General features: G+C 36.2%; 2 protein-coding genes across 2 annotated transcripts in view; one reads left to right on the top strand and one right to left on the bottom strand.

Moving 5' to 3' along the window:
* Positions 1–21,523, top strand: part of LOC308649512 (uncharacterized protein) — a gene marked incomplete at its 5' end in the record, with an annotated part of 523,997 nt that overhangs the window by 148,104 nt on the left and 354,370 nt on the right. The gene's annotated exons all lie outside the window — the stretch shown is intronic.
* Positions 6,760–21,523, bottom strand: part of LOC308649507 (thyroid receptor-interacting protein 11-like) — a 32,311-nt gene continuing 17,547 nt past the window's right edge. The window contains exons 5-6 of the mRNA XM_081295041.1: positions 21,346–21,451; positions 6,760–7,245 (exon numbers count right to left, since the gene is read on the bottom strand). Of these exons, the coding sequence (XP_081151167.1) occupies positions 6,794–7,245; positions 21,346–21,451 (558 nt within the window). The 3' untranslated portion in view covers positions 6,760–6,793. The remainder of the gene's footprint in view (positions 7,246–21,345; positions 21,452–21,523) is intronic.

The following is a 21,523-nucleotide window of genomic DNA, read 5'->3' as shown; positions in this document are numbered from 1 at the left end:
TATGGCTCAAGTAGCAGCTCGTTCACCTAGCATGCGTGAGGCGTGGGGTTCGATCCTCAGCACTACATAAAAAAATAAATAAAATAAAGATGTTGTGTCCACTAAAGGCTAAATAATAAATATTTTTTAAAACGAATTTAAGATAGTCCATAAATGTTATATACGAACTGTGAAAGTAGATGCTGTCGCATCTAGTGACTTTTATTAGTAGGACAAAGAATTAAATGTAGTTCTGCTGTGTACAAAATGATCACAATAAATCACCAATGTCATTTTTTGAAATGGGAAAATGTTTTTTTATTGGTTATTCAAAACATTACCAAGCTCTTGACATATCATCTTTCATACATTTGATTCAAGTGGGTTATAAACTCCCATTTTTACCCCAAATACAGATTGCAGAATCACATCGGTTACACATCCACGTTTCTACATGATGCCATATTAGTGACTGTTGTATTCTGGTACCTTTCCTATCGCCTACTATCTCCTCTCCCTCCCCTCCCATCTTCTCTCTCTACCCCATCTGCTGTAATTCAATTCTCTCCCTTGTTTTTTTTTTTCCCCCTTTTCCCTCACATCCTCTTATATTTAATTTTGTGTAACAATGAGGGTCTCCTTCCATTTCCATGCGATTTCCCTTCTCTCTCCCTTTCCCTCCCACCACTTGTCTCTCTTTAATGTTAATCTTTTCCTCATGCTCTTCCTCCCTGCTCTGTTCTTAGTTGCTCTCCTTATGTCAAAGAAGACATTTAGCATTTGTTTTTTAGGGATTGGCTAGATTCACTTAGCATAATCTGCTCTAATGCCATCCATTTCCCTGCAAATTCCATGATTTTGTCATTTCTTAGTGCTGCGTAATACTCCATTGTGTGTAAATGCCACATTTTTTTTTTTATCCATTCATCTACTAAAGGGCATCTAGGTGGGTTCCACAGTCTAGCTATTGTGAATTGTGCTGCTGTGCACACTGATGTGGCAGTATCCCTATAGTACGCTCTTTTAAGGTCTTCAGGGAATATTCCGAGAAGGGCTATAGCTGGGTCAAATGGTGGTTCCATTCCCAGCTTTCCCAGGAATCTCCATATTGCTTTCCAAATTGACCGCACCAATTTGCAGTCCCACCAGCAATGTACAAGTGTACCCTTTTCCCCACATCCTCGCCAGTTCTTATTGTTGTTTGACTTCATAATGGATGCCAATCTTACTGGAGTGAGGTGATATCTCAGGGTGGTTTTGATTTGCATTTCTCTGACTGCTAGAGATGGTGAGCATTTATTCATGTACTTGTTGATTGATTGTATGTCCTCCTCTGAGAAGTGTCTGTTCAGGTCCTTGGCCCATTTGTTGATTGGGTTATTTGTTATCTTATGGTTTAATTTTTTGAGTTCTTTGTATACTCTGGATATTAGGGCTCTATCTGAAGTGTGAGGAGTAAAAATTTGTTCCCAGGATGTAGGCTCCCTATTTACCTCTCTTATTGTTTCTCTTGCTGAGGGGAAAAAAAAAAAAAGAAGAAAAAAACTTTTTAGTTTAAGTCAGTCCCATTTGTTGATTCTTGTTATTAACTCTTGTGCTATGGATGTCCTATTAAGGAATTTGGAGCCCGGCACCACAATATGTGGATCGGAGCCAACTTTTTCTTCTATGAGATGCAGAGTCTCTGATTTGATATCAAGCTCTTTGATCCATTTTGTGTTAACTTTTGTGCATGGCGAGAGAAAGGGATTCAGTTTCATTTTGTTGTATATGGATTTCCAGTTTTCCCAGCACCATTTGTTGAAGACGCTATCCTTCCTCCATTGCATGCTTTTAGCCCCTTTATCAAATATAAGAAAGTTGTAATTTTGTGGATTGGTCTCTGTGTCCTCTATTCTGTACCATTGGTTCACCCGCCTGTTTTGGTACCAGTACCATGCTGTTTTGGTTACTCTTGCTCTGTAGTACAGTTTGAAATCTGGTATCGCTATACCGCCAGATTCACACTTCCTGCTTAGAATTGCTTTTGCTAATATTTCTCAGACACCTGTAGTTTCTAAAACCACTAAGAGGATTTTTATCAAAATTAATTTTGTTAATTTTTTTATTATATTATATAGTTAATATTAAATGATTTAATCTATATTAAATGTTATTTAAATTGACTTTGTTAAATTGTATTAATTTAAATGAAATTTAATGAACTTTTAAATATAAATCAATCTAAAATTTAATCAAAATTAATTTAAAAAATCAATTAAGAAAATAAATTTAAATCAAACAATAGTATTAATAAAATAAATTTAAACAATATTAATTAATAAAATAAATTTAAATTAGATCAATTTATTAAATGATAATATAATTTATATTTAAAAATTTATTAAATTTTATTTGAATTAATTTTAATAAAAATATTCTGAATGGTTTTAGAAACTACAGGTGTTAGAGAAGTATGTGCTATGCAATCTGCTTTTGCTCTTCTCTGATTTCACCTACTTAAGCTAGAAACTTTTGATTGTCTTTTACCTTAATTTACGAAAAGGTTGAAACTACTCCTTTTTTAAAGCCTTTCATCTTTCAAAAACTGATGTTAGCTTCTTTCTCTCCCCCAATTTTTTTGATCAAATGTTTTAAAAAATGTGTTGAGAGGCATTATTGTAGAGCCCCCAAAGTATGTAGATAAACAGTCCAGATATTTAATGAAATATTCTTACTAAGTAACTTTTCCATTGGCAATGGATCATGTGATTCCACTTTGGGGTTGACTCATAAAAATACTCTTACTTCTGGACATATTTAACATCTGGAAAACTGAATTAATGTGAGGTGACTTTTCTATAGAAATGGAAATAAGTAAAATGGATAGGGGTCATAGTATTTGGATTAAAAGTATCTTAGAATTTATCCACTAAGCTTCATGATAAGGCCCTCTGCACTGGAATTTTCTTTTAGTACTTGTACCAGGTTATTTGGGATAAACTAAATATTCTCAACATTTTGCAACATCATATTTGGTTTTCTTCTTCTCTAAATCTGAGATCTCCTTCAGGTGGTTTGGATTTTTCATCTTTCCTGTTATTTAAATGTATCATTTTTATCTTAATGCCATTAAATTTAACAAATATAATCATTTAAAAAAAAGAGTTTAGAGCTAATGGTTCACTAATGCTGCTCTGTACAGTTGCTTACAAAAGTACATCAGAATTGAAGACTGGTGATGATTACCTGCTACACTGGAGCAAAATTTTATAAACAAAAAGTGCTACAGCAAACAAAACAAAATTTTTAGAAAGAGCTATAGCAAAAAAAAAAAAAAAAAAAACCTAGTATCTATATACATATATATATATATCAGCTTTTTTTCTTTCTCTTTTTGTCTACAAATACAGAGTTCTTTTGCAAAAGGCCATGCTGTAAAACATCAAAAAGGGTTATGGCTTCTTTAAAGTGCTAAATATTTAGAAAATCCTAGAGTACAAGTCTGGCACTGTTGTCCGGGGACACTGGCAGTGGTGTGAAGGTGGGCTTGAAATCTGCGATGGGTTTAAAAAGAGGATGCCCAGGTCATATTATTTTATTTATTTATTTGTTTGTGTGTGTGTGTGTGTGTGTGTGTGTGTGTGTGTGTGTGTTTTATTCAGATTTGTGAGTTCTTTCTATGCCCTAGAGATTAGTGCTCTATCTGATGTGTGATGGGGCAAAAATTTTCTCCCAAGATGTAGGATCTCTATTCACCTCCCAGATTGTTTGTTTTGTGGAGAAGAAACTTTTTTAGTTTGAATCTATCTCATTTATTGATACTTGATTTTAATTCTTGTGCTCTAGGAGTCTTATTAAGGAATTTTGGGACTAATCCCATATGATTGGAATTAGGGCCTACTTTTTCTTCTGTTACATGCAAGCTCTCTGGTTTTATTCCTAGGTCCTTGATTCATTTGAGTGGAGTTTTGTGCATGGTGAGAGCTAGGGGTTTAATTGCACCTCACTCCAGTTAGAATGTCAGCGATTTTTGAAAATGGCAGCTATGATGAAGACAACAACGATAAGTGTTGGTGAGGATTTCAGGAAAAATGTACACTCCTACACTGTCGGTGGGACTGTAGATTGGTGGAGCCAATATGGAGAGCAGTTTGGAGATTCCTTGGAAATTTGGGAATAGAACCACCATTTGACCTAGCTATCCCTCTTTTTGATCTATACCCAAAGGACTTAAAAACTGCATACTACAGGGACACAGCCACATCAATGTTTATAGCAGCAAAATTCACATTAGCTAAATTGTGGAAACAACTTAGTAGATGAATGCATAAAAAAATGTGGCATTTATACACAATTAATATTACTCAGATACTTACCCTCTCGCTCAGTCCAGGAGACGCTAGTGCCCTTCACTACCTCTGTCAGAGCCTGGTTCCGACAGCTGGTGCCTCGGAGAGGACAGGCTGATCCTGCCTGCCTCCCATGTACCCTTTGTCACAGGGAGCGACATTAATGTGAGACCAAATAAAATCCAGTCATAGACATTAATAGAATATCTCAAAAAAGTATTTAATAAAAAGGCTAGCAAATACAGGGTCTTTAATGAAACTTTAATAAAATTTATGAGACGAGGAAACTGAAAGCACAATATTTTCTTAGGAACTTTTCTGTTTGGTGTTATTCTTTACAATATAGAAGCTTTTCCTAAGAATGCAGGGAGTATGAAATTTCTAAGGCTATCTTGCTGTTTTCTCCATTAAACCCCTTGTCTTAAAAAGAATCTTGAATCTATATTAATCTTTGTAATTTTCTGAGTACCCGTATAACATATTTTTCTCAAGAATGCAGTGAGGTCGCTGTTTCCAAGAGCTCTTCAATTCTGAAATATAAGAAGTGTGTTTCCAGGCATTGAAACCCAAAGGCTCACCTAGACACAATGGAGTGAGCCGAATATATAAAAATCTCTCATGACAAATCTGAACTCTGCTTTTCCCAACCATGTGAAGTCTACTGGAATAAGATTCCAAGTAATTTGGCAGGTCGAAGCAAAATATATACTTTGATATTCTTCTCAGGAGTAACAACTGATGGCATCTTAATTTTGGTAAAATAATGTAAATGTTAAGGTGAAATTTAGAAATAAGAAAGGAAAAGCTGATATGTGTGTAGCTACTAGGTGTTTTTCTTCCTTTTTTTATTTTTGTAAAGTAAAACAAAAGATAAACCAAAAGGTTCTAGCTTAAGTTAGGTAAAATCAAAGAGGAGAAAAAAGAAGAAAATATAGCTAATACTTCACTGCCACCTGTAATTTCCAAAACAACTAAGAGCATTATTATTAAAATTAAAATTAAATAATTCAACCTATATTATGTTAAATTTACTTTATTAAATTGTATTAATTTAAATAAAATTTAATGAGTTTTCAAATATAAATCATACTATAATTTAATATAAGTTAATAAACAATATCAATTAATAAAATAAATTTAAATCAAACCATAGTATTAATAAAAGAAATTTAAATAATACTACTAATAAAATTGATTTAAATTAGGTTAATTTATATTAAATGATATAATTTATATTTAAAAATATATTAAATTTTGTTTAAATTAATTTTAACAAAAATGTTCTGAATGGTTTTAGAAACTACAGGTGTCAGAGAAGTATGTGCTATGCAATCTGCTTTTTCTCTTCTCTGATTTCACCTACTTAAGCTGGAAACTTTTGATTCATCTTTTACCTTAATTTATCAAAAGGTTATAACTACTCCTATTTTAAAGCTTTTCATCTTTCAAAAACTGTTGTTAGCTTATTTCTCTCCCCAACTTGTTTTGATCAAATGTTTTATAAAATGTGTTTATGAGAATTATTGTAGAGCCCCCAATAGTATGTAGATAAGCAGTCCAGATATTTAATGATACATTCTTACTAATTAACTTTTCCATTGGCAATGGATCCTGTGGTCCCACTTCGGGGTTGACTCATAAAAATACTCTTCCTTCTGGACATATTTATCATCTGGAAAACTGAATTAATGTGAAGTGACTTTCGTATAGAAATGGAAATAAGCAAAATGGATAGGGGTCATAGAATTTGGATTCAAAGCATCTTAGAATTTATCCACTAAGCTTCATGTTTAGGTCCTCCCCATTGGAATTTTCGCGTGGTAGTTGTACAATGTTATCTTGGATAAACTAAATATTCTCAACTTTTTGCAACATTATGTTTGGTTTTCATGTACTCTAAATCTGAGACATCCTTCTTATGGGTTGGATTTTTCTTGTTTCCTGTAATTACATGTATCGTTTTTACCTTAATGCCATTAAATTTAAGAAATATTATTATTGTTTTAAAAAAAAGAGGTTGGAACTAGTGGTTCAAGAAGGCTGCTCTGTACAGTTGCTCCCAAAAGTACATCAGAATTGATAACTGGTGATGATTATCTGCTGCATTGGAACAAAATTCTAGAAACAAAAAGTGCTACAAAAAACAAAACAAATTTTTTAAAAAGTACTATAGCAAAAAATCACAACAACAACAACTGAAAAAATAAAATAAAATACCTAGTAGCTATACACTTACATATACCAGCTTTTTTGCTTTCTCTCTTTGTCTACAAACACATGAGTACTTTTTCAAAAGGCCATGCTGTAAAACGTAAAAAAGGGTTATGGCTTCTTTCAAATGCTAAATATTTAGAAGATCCTGGAGTACAACTCTGGCACTATTGTCCAGGGACACTGGCAGTGGTGTAAAGGTGGGCATGAAATCTGCAGTGGGTTTAACAAGAGGATGCCCAGGTCCACCAAGTCCAACTCCAGCTAGGTTACTAAGAGGCACAGCTGCAGAACGTGGAACCAAAACAACTCATCCACTTACTGACACCACCGTGATCTTTATTCAACAGCTGCTCCATTTCGTCCTGTGGAATGTCCAGGATGCTCCCCGTCAACTGCAATACTTCACGACGTTTGTCCTTTGGTGTCTGGAAATGACCAATAAAAAGGTTTCGCATGAGGACTTTGTCCACTTTTCCTTCTGCGCTGTTGACCAAAGTCGACAATTTCTGTTGTGCATGGTCCAACATTTCTTTTCGGAGCTCGTTTTGTTTTTTCAGTTCTTCCATCTGTTCTTCCTTGAGATCTAAGTCTTCTCTCAGTCTGGAAGCAGAATCCAACAGAGCATTTGCTTCATCCAAACGTTCCTGCAGTGATGATACTTCTCCTTCCAGCTTTTCGGCCTTGTTCTTCCATTCAGCTATTGACTGTTTTTCTTTGTCTTCTGCAGCCAAAATTTGCTGGGTGTAAGACTCTTCTGATTCCAAGAGATGGCTGCGTAGCCTTTCTAGCTCCCGGTTTAGGCGTAATTCTTGGTCCCGTAAGTGTTGAACCTCTTTTTCTCTTAGGATTTTTACTTTGGTCTCTTGAAAAATATCAGAATTCAATGTCTGAGCATCTCCTTTCTCTCCAGGCAACTGGGCTTTTAGTTCTTCAATAGTCTTCTGCAAGTTCTTAATTTCCTCCTCTTTTTCTAAAATTAACTGGCTATGCGCAGCATTCATCTGCTCATATTTGTACTTAAATTCATCCATTTCCTCCTTCTGCTCCTGTAAAGACTGAAGTAGTTGCATTTTACGCTGGTTCTGGTTTTCAATGATATTCAGATGGTCTTGAATTTCATCTTCCAGATGATTTTTGACTATATTCAGTTGAGATACCTCCAATTCTAGTTCTGTGACAGCATCAAGAGCTGTCGGCTCAGCCACTGGTACAGCTTGATTGTGCTGTTCCCCAAGTATTTCCAATTCTACTCGCAGATAGTTGTTTTCTGCTCTCATGTAGGTAAGACTTCTGTCCTTTCTTTCCATGGATTGCCTTAAAGTTTCATTTTCTCCTAAAGCCTGAGAACACTTATCTAAATCCTTTTGTAGTTGTGAACTTTTTTCTTCGAGTTTTTCAATAAAAACTTCTTTCTCATTTATGACTTGTATCAATCGCTCCTGTTCGTCTACATAAGATGCCAAAATTTCATCAGTTTCTTTTTCATCAGCAGTCATTTGCTCAATATTCTTTTTGAGTCCTGCTATTTCAAAGTCCTTCTCTTGGCTGAGTTGAACTGCACATTCGTGTTTCAGCTTTAAGGCAGAGGTATCCAAATTATGTGCATTGGAGAGTTCCTGAATAGTCTGCCTGTGATTATTTGCTTCTTCCAACAGTCTTTTTTCTGCCTGGTGCAGTTTGGCTTCAATCTCTTCTTTGTCTCTTTTGAGAGTCTCCGTGATAGTGTCTTTTTCTTGAGAGATTTGATTGTAAGCAGCAATAGATTCTTCCAACTTACGCCTTACATCGTCACGTGCTAAAATCAACATTTCATTTTCCGTTTTGAGTTCAACAGCAACTTTCTTTAAATTTTCATTGAGCTGTTCCTCTTCAGAAAGATTTTGCCTTAAGTTGCTAACTTCAGCTTCTCGTTCTTTAAGCATGTCATCCTTACAATGACTGTTAGAGTCTTCATTCAGAGAAGTGCGATACTTGCTCTTAAATCCAGACAGCTCATCTTCAAGTTGTCTAATGTGATCCTTAAGCCCAAGGTTTTCCTGCTGGATGTTTAAACTATTTTTTTGTGACTGATTTAGCTGATCTACTAAATCTTCTACTTTACCTTCAAGCTTCTGCTTAGTTAAATGCAAATCACTGAGGCTCTGTGCGTTCTCAGTTAACTTCTCCTTCTGCACATGCAACTCTTGGGATATGTTCATTTGATCATCCTCAAGTTGATGAACTCTCTTTTTTTCATCATCTAGATCTTGTTCCAACTTCTTGATGACAAGGTCTCCTTCATTTTGTTGTTTTGATAGCTCCTCTTGTATCAAAATCATGTGCTTTGTAGCTTCCTGATTCTGATGATCCAGTTCTTCTAACTCAGCTATCAGCATTTTCTTTTCATTGATAGTCTGATTCAGTTCTTCCTCCTTTGCCTTCAAGTGAAGTTTTAAGTCTAGTAATTGTACATTCAAATTCATGTCTGTTGAAGCTCTGTTTTTCATGACTTGGTAGTCACAGCTCAATTTTGACAGTGACATCTGAAGTTCCTCTTTTTCTTGACTCAATGATGCCTTCTCTTTTTCTAAAGCTTCAGCATGCATTTTAAGTTTCAGATGGTCTTCAGCAAGACGGTTATCCTGGTTTAAACCATTTAGTCTCACGATTTCCTTCTCCGCATCAGCCAGGGCTTGTTGAAGCCTGAACACTTCTTCCACTGCTGAGCTCTGAGGAAGGATTTTTCCCTTTTCTGCCACAGTAGAACTCTGCTCCCAAACTGAAATTTCATGCTGATGATCATATATGTCTGGGCTTTGGTTTGGTTGAAGAGTCTTGATAGTATTTTGTACTTTGCAGATTTCACTTGAGTCAGAATGGTGTGTTCCCTGAGCCTCAGCAATCTGCCTCGAGTGGCCAACTTCAGATTCATGTTTTGCAGCTTCAGTTGATAATCTGTTTGTTTCTTGTCGTGATGAGATTATGTCACTAGAGTCCATGTCGTCATCACGAAAGGCTGAAAAATGACTACTGATCAGGGAACCGAACGGAGCCGGTGCAGTTGTTGTTGGCACACCACAAGCTCCCGAGTGTACTGATTGAGCGGCTGCCTGTAGTTGGAACATTTGATCTTGCAGTACAATCTGTCCTGCTTTAAGATGGCTGATCTCTACCTCTTTCTGTTGCAGTTGATTTTGGTAACTTACAGACTGATGGTTTATTTGTAGCTCTGATGCTTCATGCTTTTCTTCCAGGTCAGTACAATACTCTTTCAGTCTTTCATTCTCACATCTTAGTGTGGAATCAGTAGTTTCCATTTCCTTTCTCCAACAATGATGTAAAGCTGCTTCTGGGTCTCCTAAGTCACCCAGAAGCATTTCCCTGGCGAAGCTGGAGCTATGGCCGGTGAGGAAAGCCAAGCTGCTCCCCACCTGACCCAAGAAGTGGCCCAAGCCTGAGCCCAGGCCTCCAAACCAGGACCACATCGTGGCCACTTCAGTGATCCATCGGACCAGCTCTGAAAAGCGCGTCCATCACCATCCACTTCTGTGCCCCGAACGTCCTCGGGCGTTGCCGGGGTCAATTATGACCCAAGCGCTCAGAATTCCTCAGAGCGCGGGGTTCCTGGGGCTCCACCAACACTAATCATCCCTTCCTGCCTGTAAACTCAGAAGCCTGTCCTGCGCTTTGACCAGGGGCTGGCATCCAGTAGCACACACTCACCCCCTGCAGGGCCTCTGCTTCTTCCCTGCACTTGCCTGTCAGCTATTGGCTCACAGGATTGGGCAGGGTTGGCTGGGAGGAGCTAGAGATCCAGGAAAGTGTTCTAGTTTGAGTCCCAAGGCAGTGTGCTGTGGAGCCAGGAAGAATCAATGTTGTAGATGAAATCCAAAGGTAGTTCACTGGACAGTTCCCTCTTGTCTGGGAGAGGTGGGCTTTTTGTCCCATTCAGTTGCACTCGGTTGACGAGGTGAGGTCTCTCTCCATTACAGAATGGAATCTATTTAACTAAAAGTCCCCGATTCAAAAGTAAATCTCACCCCATAACACCAGCACAGACACACCCAGAATAAAAGTTGGCCAAGTGTCTGGGCATCGTAGCCCGGACGAGTTAACATGTAAAATTAACCATCACAAAGTCTTAATCATTCTCAGAATTCAAATTATAATATGGATTAAATGTCACTAAAGAACCATCTTTACCCTTTCCAAAAATAAATTTTTGCTGTTAATCTATAAATTTTCGAGTTCATTTTAATATTATTTGGTCCTTGTTAATTCTGATTGAGTTTATTGAAGTGCTCAAAAATTCCACTTAAATTTCACTTAAGAAAATTTGTTTTAGAGCCAACAGGTTGATGTTCACTTAACCTATTGTTGTTTATCAATGCCAAATATCATCCAGGTTTAAACAGTACAGAGTGAAATAAAAAGTCGAGAAATTTTCTACGATGGAGTAACAATCCTAAATTTAATTCCCACACCTCTAAGGATCAGAAGGAGTTAAGATAAGGCCCTGGTTTCCAAGGTGTTTAAATTCCAACAAGTTAATGAGGAGGCAGTTTTGTAGAGTTGGGGACAAAGCAAAGAGATGAAGCACATGGGCTGTAACAGACATACCAGTTGGGACCAAAGCAATTTTGGAGCTAAACTGACGGAATGCATTTAGAAAACCTCTCTCCCAAGCATGAGTTGAACAGTAAATGAGAACATAGTGTGTAGTTCTCACCTGATGGCTGGTGCAGAGAAAGTGGCCAACAAATAGAGCCTGCTGCCACTTTGTTCATATTTGCTTTTTGTTTTGTTTAGGATCATTTTCCTCATTACCCTTTAGAAGGGGTTTGGGTTTGCTCCCATTACTCTCTTCCCAGAGCCCATATTCAGGAGACTCTTTTCCTTGAGCTGTTCTTTCTATATGTCTGTTCAGGGAACAAAACCTCAAGGTGGCAGAAATAAAATTCAAAAAAAGGCAGAATTTTTGGAAAATTAATGGTTAAGTAGATTCTAAGGATTATATTAATCACCTCATAATGTCTCTTGCCTTCAAGATAGAGCAAGTAGACATAATTACTCAGATTGGTATCAGAAACTAGTGACTGCATTTGTGTGCTGTGCCAGAAAAGGAAATCTTCTTGGTCCTTCTTATTCATCTCCAAATCTGAGAGAGAAATCAGGCCTGTGTTAGTCAATCTCTCCTCATAAAAGACTAATATAAAAATTTAAGCCCCTTTTAGCATCTGCTGAAGTGCGAATCCACGCTGTACCCCAGCTGTGTCTACTGTTGAAGAAGGCATCAACAATACCAAGTGTCCTTTTCTCCCTTTAGACCATTCCTCCTGTGTGTGTGTGTGTGTGTGTGTGTGTGTGTTAGAAGACTTTTTCATCACTTTGACAACATACCTGAGAAAATTAAATGAGTAAATATTTATTTTGGTTCAATTTCAGGCTCCATTGCTGTGGCCTGAAGTGAGGCAGATTACCATGGCAGAGAGCCTGGCTTCAAAACAGAGCTGCTCAACTCATGGAGATCAGGGGATCAACTCATGGAGATCACGGAGATCAGGTGAGGGGAAGAGAGGACTGAGGAATATGATGTACCCTTCCAGGGAATCAACTCCAATGACCTACCCTCCAACTAGGCCCTACCGCCCACAGTTTTTACCAACTCCCAATAGTCCTGTCCAATCGTGAACCCATCAGTGGATTGATCCACAGATGAGGTTAGAGCCCAGGATTCAATTCACCTTTCTGTAGAGTCCGTTCTGAATGCTGTTACATTGGGGTCCAAGCTTTCAACACATGACCTTTGGGCAACATTCCAGATCCAAATTATAGCAGGGTGCCTCCTTCTCTTTAGGTGTTCTGTGTTTGTTTATTGTTTTAAATCACAAATAATGATCCTTTTTCAGTGTAAGACCTATCACATTTGGCTTGAATCTGGTTCCAGTGGTTGTTGCTCCTACTGCTGAAAGGCATTTCTGATCACTCAGATTCAGTCTTCTAGCATGGTTCACTCTGACCACAGCTGTTTGTCATTTTATATTTCAATCTGAGAGAGGTACCTACGTACTGTATTCAAAACTGACCATCCAAATAAAAGCATTTCTCTTCTTGTAAATATGTTTGGAATATTCCTGGAAACTATGGGGGATATGGAGGGCAAACCCTGGCTCATTCGCGAACACATGTGACAAAAAGCATCCAATAATCATAAGTATATCCTTATACATGTATTCAGTGCCCCCAAAGTACAAGGTATTGTGGTAGATATTGTGAACAACATAAAGCTGTGTTATATACATTTCCTGCTATGAAGTGCAATTGAATACAGTCAATCAATGGGGAAGATGTTACATAGAGTGATCCTTGAATTATAATGCAAGGTCAGCCATTGATGACTGTGGTGGTGAGGATCGCATATGGGGGAAAAGACTAAGTAAGAAAGAATAAGCCAGAAGTAGAGAGCCCTTAATAATGTGGCTTTGTTAAAACACAGTTGAAGATTAAAATAATGAAAGCTTTTTGAGTCTATAAACATAGGGTGATAAATTCTATGCAAGATATTAAGTTTGTACTTTTTTTTAATTCCTCATAATTCATTCAAACATTTTCTTATAGATTTCAGTAGAATTTTTAAATCTCTTTAATATGGGCCTTGTCTCTTCTTGTTTCTTTTTTTAAATTTCTATTGGTTGCTCAAAACATTACAATGATCTTGACATATCATATTTCATACATTTGATTCAAGTGGGGTATGAATTCTTATTTTTACCACGTGTACAGTTTGCAGGATCACATTGGTTATACATCCGAGTTTATACATACTGCCATACTAGTGTCTGTTATATTCTGCTGCCTTTCCTATTCCCTCCCTATCTCCCCTTCTGTCTCCTCCCCTCCCCTCCCATAATCTCTCTCTACCCCATCTACTGTAATTCATTTCTCTCCTTTTTTCCCCTTTCCCCTCACATCCTCTTATATGTAATTTTGTATAACAATGAGGGTATCCTTCCATTTCCATGAAATTCCCCTTCTCTCTCCCATTCCCTCCCACCTCTTGTCCCTTCTAAATGGTAATCTTCTTTTCATGCTCTTCCAGCCTGCTCTGTTTTGAGTCCCCCCTCCTTATATGAAAGAAGACATTCAGCATTTCTTTTCTAGGGATTGGCTAACTTCACTTAGCATAATCTGCTCTCATGCCATCCATTTCCCTGCAAATGCCATGATTTTGTCATTTTTTAGTGCTGAGTAATATTCCATTGTGTACAAATGCCACATTTTTTTATCCATTCATCTATTGACTGGCGTCTAGGTTGGTTCCACGTTCTAGCTATTGTGAATTGTGCTGCTATGAACATTGATGTAGCTGTATCCCTATAGTGTGCTCTTTTTAGGTCTCTGGGAATAGTCCGAGAAGGGGAATAGCTGGGTCGGATGGTGGTTCCATTCCCAGCTTTCCAAGGAATCTCCATAATGCTTTCCAAATTGGCTGCACCGATTTGCAGTCCCACCGGCAGTGTACAAGTGTACCTTTTCCCCCACATCCTTGCCAGCACGTGTTGTTGTTTGACTTCCTAATGGCTGCCATTCTTACTGGACTGATATGGTATCTTAGAGTGGTTTTAATTTGCATTTCTCTGATTGCTAGAGATGGTGAGCATTTTTTCCGTGTATTTTTTGATTAATTATATATCCTTCTCTGAGAAGTGTCTGTTCAGGTCCTTGGCCCATTTGTTGATTGGGTTATTTGTTTTCTTAATGTTCAGTTTTTGAGTTCTTTGTATACTCTGGATATTAGGGCTCGGCACATTTGTATTTTTAAGAATTGGCATAATCAATGAAATGTTCCGCACACATTTGTAGGAAGATGAACATAACACTCCAGTGACAATACAATAGTAGAAGGATTGATTTGGACTGAAGTTGTTCAGTGAATGATATATTACCCATAAATTTGAATTCTCATTATCATAAAGAAGCAAGGTGAAAATAAGAATTTAAGAGAGTGTTGGGGATATGGCTCAAGTAGCAGCTCGTTCACCTAGCATGCGTGAGGCGTGGGGTTCGATCCTCAGCACTACATAAAAAAATAAATAAAATAAAGATGTTGTGTCCACTAAAGGCTAAATAATAAATATTTTTTAAAACGAATTTAAGATAGTCCATAAATGTTATATACGAACTGTGAAAGTAGATGCTGTCGCATCTAGTGACTTTTATTAGTAGGACAAAGAATTAAATGTAGTTCTGCTGTGTACAAAATGATCACAATAAATCACCAATGTCATTTTTTGAAATGGGAAAATGTTTTTTTATTGGTTATTCAAAACATTACCAAGCTCTTGACATATCATCTTTCATACATTTGATTCAAGTGGGTTATAAACTCCCATTTTTACCCCAAATACAGATTGCAGAATCACATCGGTTACACATCCACGTTTCTACATGATGCCATATTAGTGACTGTTGTATTCTGGTACCTTTCCTATCGCCTACTATCTCCTCTCCCTCCCCTCCCATCTTCTCTCTCTACCCCATCTGCTGTAATTCAATTCTCTCCCTTGTTTTTTTTTTCCCCCTTTTCCCTCACATCCTCTTATATTTAATTTTGTGTAACAATGAGGGTCTCCTTCCATTTCCATGCGATTTCCCTTCTCTCTCCCTTTCCCTCCCACCACTTGTCTCTCTTTAATGTTAATCTTTTCCTCATGCTCTTCCTCCCTGCTCTGTTCTTAGTTGCTCTCCTTATATCAAAGAAGACATTTAGCATTTGTTTTTTAGGGATTGGCTAGATTCACTTAGCATAATCTGCTCTAATGCCATCCATTTCCCTGCAAATTCCATGATTTTGTCATTTCTTAGTGCTGCGTAATACTCCATTGTGTGTAAATGCCACATTTTTTTTTTTTATCCATTCATCTACTAAAGGGCATCTAGGTGGGTTCCACAGTCTAGCTATTGTGAATTGTGCTGCTGTGCACACTGATGTGGCAGTATCCCTATAGTACGCTCTTTTAAGGTCTTCAGGGAATATTCCGAGAAGGGCTATAGCTGGGTGAAATGGTGGTTCCATTCCCAGCTTTCCCAGGAATCTCCATATTGCTTTCCAAATTGACCGCACCAATTTGCAGTCCCACCAGCAATGTACAAGTGTACCCTTTTCCCCACATCCTCGCCAGTTCTTATTGTTGTTTGACTTCATAATGGATGCCAATCTTACTGGAGTGAGGTGATATCTCAGGGTGGTTTTGATTTGCATTTCTCTGACTGCTAGAGATGGTGAGCATTTATTCATGTACTTGTTGATTGATTGTATGTCCTCCTCTGAGAAGTGTCTGTTCAGGTCCTTGGCCCATTTGTTGATTGGGTTATTTGTTATCTTATGGTTTAATTTTTTGAGTTCTTTGTATACTCTGGATATTAGGGCTCTATCTGAAGTGTGAGGAGTAAAAATTTGTTCCCAGGATGTAGGCTCCCTATTTACCTCTCTTATTGTTTCTCTTGCTGAGGGGAAAAAAAAAAAAGAAGAAAAAAACTTTTTAGTTTAAGTCAGTCCCATTTGTTGATTCTTGTTATTAACTCTTGTGCTATGGATGTCCTATTAAGGAATTTGGAGCCCGGCACCACAATATGTGGATCGGAGCCAACTTTTTCTTCTATGAGATGCAGAGTCTCTGATTTGATATCAAGCTCTTTGATCCATTTTGTGTTAACTTTTGTGCATGGCGAGAGAAAGGGATTCAGTTTCATTTTGTTGTATATGGATTTCCAGTTTTCCCAGCACCATTTGTTGAAGACGCTATCCTTCCTCCATTGCATGCTTTTAGCCCCTTTATCAAATATAAGAAAGTTGTAATTTTGTGGATTGGTCTCTGTGTCCTCTATTCTGTACCATTGGTTCACCCGCCTGTTTTGGTACCAGTACCATGCTGTTTTGGTTACTCTTGCTCTGTAGTACAGTTTGAAATCTGGTATCGCTATACCGCCAGATTCACACTTCCTGCTTAGAATTGCTTTTGCTAATATTTCTCAGACACCTGTAGTTTCTAAAACCACTAAGAGGATTTTTATCAAAATTAATTTTGTTAATTTTTTTATTATATTATATAGTTAATATTAAATGATTTAATCTATATTAAATGTTATTTAAATTGACTTTGTTAAATTGTATTAATTTAAATGAAATTTAATGAACTTTTAAATATAAATCAATCTAAAATTTAATCAAAATTAATTTAAAAAATCAATTAAGAAAATAAATTTAAATCAAACAATAGTATTAATAAAATAAATTTAAACAATATTAATTAATAAAATAAATTTAAATTAGATCAATTTATTAAATGATAATATAATTTATATTTAAAAATTTATTAAATTTTATTTGAATTAATTTTAATAAAAATATTCTGAATGGTTTTAGAAACTACAGGTGTTAGAGAAGTATGTGCTATGCAATCTGCTTTTGCTCTTCTCTGATTTCACCTACTTAAGCTAGAAACTTTTGATTGTCTTTTACCTTAATTTACGAAAAGGTTGAAACTACTCCTTTTTTAAAGCCTTTCATCTTTCAAAAACTGATGTTAGCTTCTTTCTCTCCCCCAATTTTTTTGATCAAATGTTTTAAAAAATGTGTTGAGAGGCATTATTGTAGAGCCCCCAAAGTATGTAGATAAACAGTCCAGATATTTAATGAAATATTCTTACTAAGTAACTTTTCCATTGGCAATGGATCATGTGATTCCACTTTGGGGTTGACTCATAAAAATACTCTTACTTCTGGACATATTTAACATCTGGAAAACTGAATTAATGTGAGGTGACTTTTCTATAGAAATGGAAATAAGTAAAATGGATAGGGGTCATAGTATTTGGATTAAAAGTATCTTAGAATTTATCCACTAAGCTTCATGATAAGGCCCTCTGCACTGGAATTTTCTTTTAGTACTTGTACCAGGTTATTTGGGATAAACTAAATATTCTCAACATTTTGCAACATCATATTTGGTTTTCTTCTTCTCTAAATCTGAGATCTCCTTCAGGTGGTTTGGATTTTTCATCTTTCCTGTTATTTAAATGTATCATTTTTATCTTAATGCCATTAAATTTAACAAATATAATCATTTAAAAAAAAAGAGTTTAGAGCTAATGGTTCACTAATGCTGCTCTGTACAGTTGCTTACAAAAGTACATCAGAATTGAAGACTGGTGATGATTACCTGCTACACTGGAGCAAAATTTTATAAACAAAAAGTGCTACAGCAAACAAAACAAAATTTTTAGAAAGAGCTATAGCAAAAAAAAAAAAAAAAAAAACCTAGTATCTCTATACATATATATATATATCAGCTTTTTTTCTTTCTCTTTTTGTCTACAAATACAGAGTTCTTTTGCAAAAGGCCATGCTGTAAAACATCAAAAAGGGTTATGGCTTCTTTAAAGTGCTAAATATTTAGAAGATTCTAGAGTACAAGTCTGGCACTGTTGTCCGGGGACACTGGCAGTGGTGTGAAGGTGGGCTTGAAATCTGCGATGGGTTTAAAAAGAGGATGCCCAGGTCATATTATTTTATTTATTTATTTGTTTGTGTGTGTGTGTGTGTGTGTGTGTGTGTGTGTGTTATTCAGATTTGTGAGTTCTTTCTATGCCCTAGAGATTAGTGCTCTATCTGATGTGTGATGGGGCAAAAATTTTCTCCCAAGATGTAGGATCTCTATTCACCTCCCAGATTGTTTGTTTTGTGGAGAAGAAACTTTTTTAGTTTGAATCTATCTCATTTATTGATACTTGATTTTAATTCTTGTGCTCTAGGAGTCTTATTAAGGAATTTTGGGACTAATCCCATATGATTGGAATTAGGGCCTACTTTTTCTTCTGTTACATGCAAGCTCTCTGGTTTTATTCCTAGGTCCTTGATTCATTTGAGTGGAGTTTTGTGCATGGTGAGAGCTAGGGGTTTAATTGCACCTCACTCCAGTTAGAATGTCAGCGATTTTTGAAAATGGCAGCTATGATGAAGACAACAACGATAAGTGTTGGTGAGGATTTCAGGAAAAATGTACACTCCTACACTGTCGGTGGGACTGTAGATTGGTGGAGCCAATATGGAGAGCAGTTTGGAGATTCCTTGGAAATTTGGGAATAGAACCACCATTTGACCTAGCTATCCCTCTTTTTGATCTATACCCAAAGGACTTAAAAACTGCATACTACAGGGACACAGCCACATCAATGTTTATAGCAGCAAAATTCACATTAGCTAAATTGTGGAAACAACTTAGTAGATGAATGCATAAAAAAATGTGGCATTTATACACAATTAATATTACTCAGATACTTACCCTCTCGCTCAGTCCAGGAGACGCTAGTGCCCTTCACTACCTCTGTCAGAGCCTGGTTCCGACAGCTGGTGCCTCGGAGAGGACAGGCTGATCCTGCCTGCCTCCCATGTACCCTTTGTCACAGGGAGCGACATTAATGTGAGACCAAATAAAATCCAGTCATAGACATTAATAGAATATCTCAAAAAAGTATTTAATAAAAAGGCTAGCAAATACAGGGTCTTTAATGAAACTTTAATAAAATTTATGAGACGAGGAAACTGAAAGCACAATATTTTCTTAGGAACTTTTCTGTTTGGTGTTATTCTTTACAATATAGAAGCTTTTCCTAAGAATGCAGGGAGTATGAAATTTCTAAGGCTATCTTGCTGTTTTCTCCATTAAACCCCTTGTCTTAAAAAGAATCTTGAATCTATATTAATCTTTGTAATTTTCTGAGTACCCGTATAACATATTTTTCTCAAGAATGCAGTGAGGTCGCTGTTTCCAAGAGCTCTTCAATTCTGAAATATAAGAAGTGTGTTTCCAGGCATTGAAACCCAAAGGCTCACCTAGACACAATGGAGTGAGCCGAATATATAAAAATCTCTCATGACAAATCTGAACTCTGCTTTTCCCAACCATGTGAAGTCTACTGGAATAAGATTCCAAGTAATTTGGCAGGTCGAAGCAAAATATATACTTTGATATTCTTCTCAGGAGTAACAACTGATGGCATCTTAATTTTGGTAAAATAATGTAAATGTTAAGGTGAAATTTAGAAATAAGAAAGGAAAAGCTGATATGTGTGTAGCTACTAGGTGTTTTTCTTCCTTTTTTTATTTTTGTAAAGTAAAACAAAAGATAAACCAAAAGGTTCTAGCTTAAGTTAGGTAAAATCAAAGAGGAGAAAAAAGAAGATAATATAGCTAATACTTCACTGCCACCTGTAATTTCCAAAACAACTAAGAGCATTATTATTAAAATTAAAATTAAATAATTCAACCTATATTATGTTAAATTTACTTTATTAAATTGTATTAATTTAAATAAAATTTAATGAGTTTTCAAATATAAATCATACTATAATTTAATATAAGTTAATAAACAATATCAATTAATAAAATAAATTTAAATCAAACCATAGTATTAATAAAAGAAATTTAAATAATACTACTAATAAAATTGATTTAAATTAGGTTAATTTATATTAAATGATATAATTTATATTTAAAAATATATTAAATTTTGTTTAAATTAATTTTAACAAAAATGTTCTGAATGGTTTTAGAAACTACAGGTGTCAGAGAAGTATGTGCTATGCAATCTGCTTTTTCTCTTCTCTGATTTCACCTACTTAAGCTGGAAACTTTTGATTCATCTTTTACCTTAATTTATCAAAAGGTTATAACTACTCCTATTTTAAAGCTTTTCATCTTTCAAAAACTGTTGTTAGCTTATTTCTCTCCCCAACTTGTTTTGATCAAATGTTTTATAAAATGTGTTTATGAGAATTATTGTAGAGCCCCCAATAGTATGTAGATAAGCAGTCCAGATATTTAATGATACATTCTTACTAATTAACTTTTCCATTGGCAGTGGATCCTGTGGTCCCACTTCGGGGTTGACTCATAAAAATACTCTTCCTTCTGGACATATTTATCATCTGGAAAACTGAATTAATGTGAAGTGACTTTCGTATAGAAATGGAAATAAGCAAAATGGATAGGGGTCATAGAATTTGGATTCAAAGCATCTTAGAATTTATCCACTAAGCTTCATGTTTAGGTCCTCCCCATTGGAATTTTCGCGTGGTAGTTGTACAATGTTATCTTGGATAAACTAAATATTCTCAACTTTTTGCAACATTATGTTTGGTTTTCATGTACTCTAAATCTGAGACATCCTTCTTATGGGTTGGATTTTTCTTGTTTCCTGTAATTACATGTATCGTTTTTACCTTAATGCCATTAAATTTAAGAAATATTATTATTGTTTTAAGGTTGGAACTAGTGGTTCAAGAAGGCTGCTCTGTACAGTTGCTCCCAAAAGTACATCAGAATTGATAACTGGTGATGATTATCTGCTGCATTGGAACAAAATTCTAGAAACAAAAAGTGCTACAAAAAACAAAACAAATTTTTTAAAAAGTACTATAGCAAAAAATCACAACAACAACAACTGAAAAAATAAAATAAAATACCTAGTAGCTATACACTTACATATACCAGCTTTTTTGCTTTCTCTCTTTGTCTACAAACACATGAGTACTTTTTCAAAAGGCCATGCTGTAAAACGTAAAAAAGGGTTATGGCTTCTTTCAAATGCTAAATATTTAGAAGATCCTGGAGTACAACTCTGGCACTATTGTCCAGGGACACTGGCAGTGGTGTAAAGGTGGGCATGAAATCTGCAGTGGGTTTAACAAGAGGATGCCCAGGTCCACCAAGTCCAACTCCAGCTAGGTTACTAAGAGGCACAGCTGCAGAACGTGGAACCAAAACAACTCATCCACTTACTGACACCACCGTGATCTTTATTCAACAGCTGCTCCATTTCGTCCTGTGGAATGTCCAGGATGCTCCCCGTCAACTGCAATACTTCACGACGTTTGTCCTTTGGTGTCTGGAAATGACCAATAAAAAGGTTTCGCATGAGGACTTTGTCCACTTTTCCTTCTGCGCTGTTGACCAAAGT

Source organism: Spermophilus citellus (assembly GCF_964194105.1).
Source record: "Spermophilus citellus genome assembly, chromosome: 5".
In the NCBI taxonomy this organism is placed as follows: domain Eukaryota; kingdom Metazoa; phylum Chordata; class Mammalia; order Rodentia; family Sciuridae; genus Spermophilus; species Spermophilus citellus.
The sequence above is the reverse complement of the archived record's forward strand: the minus strand, read 5'-3'. Positions and strand labels throughout refer to the sequence as shown.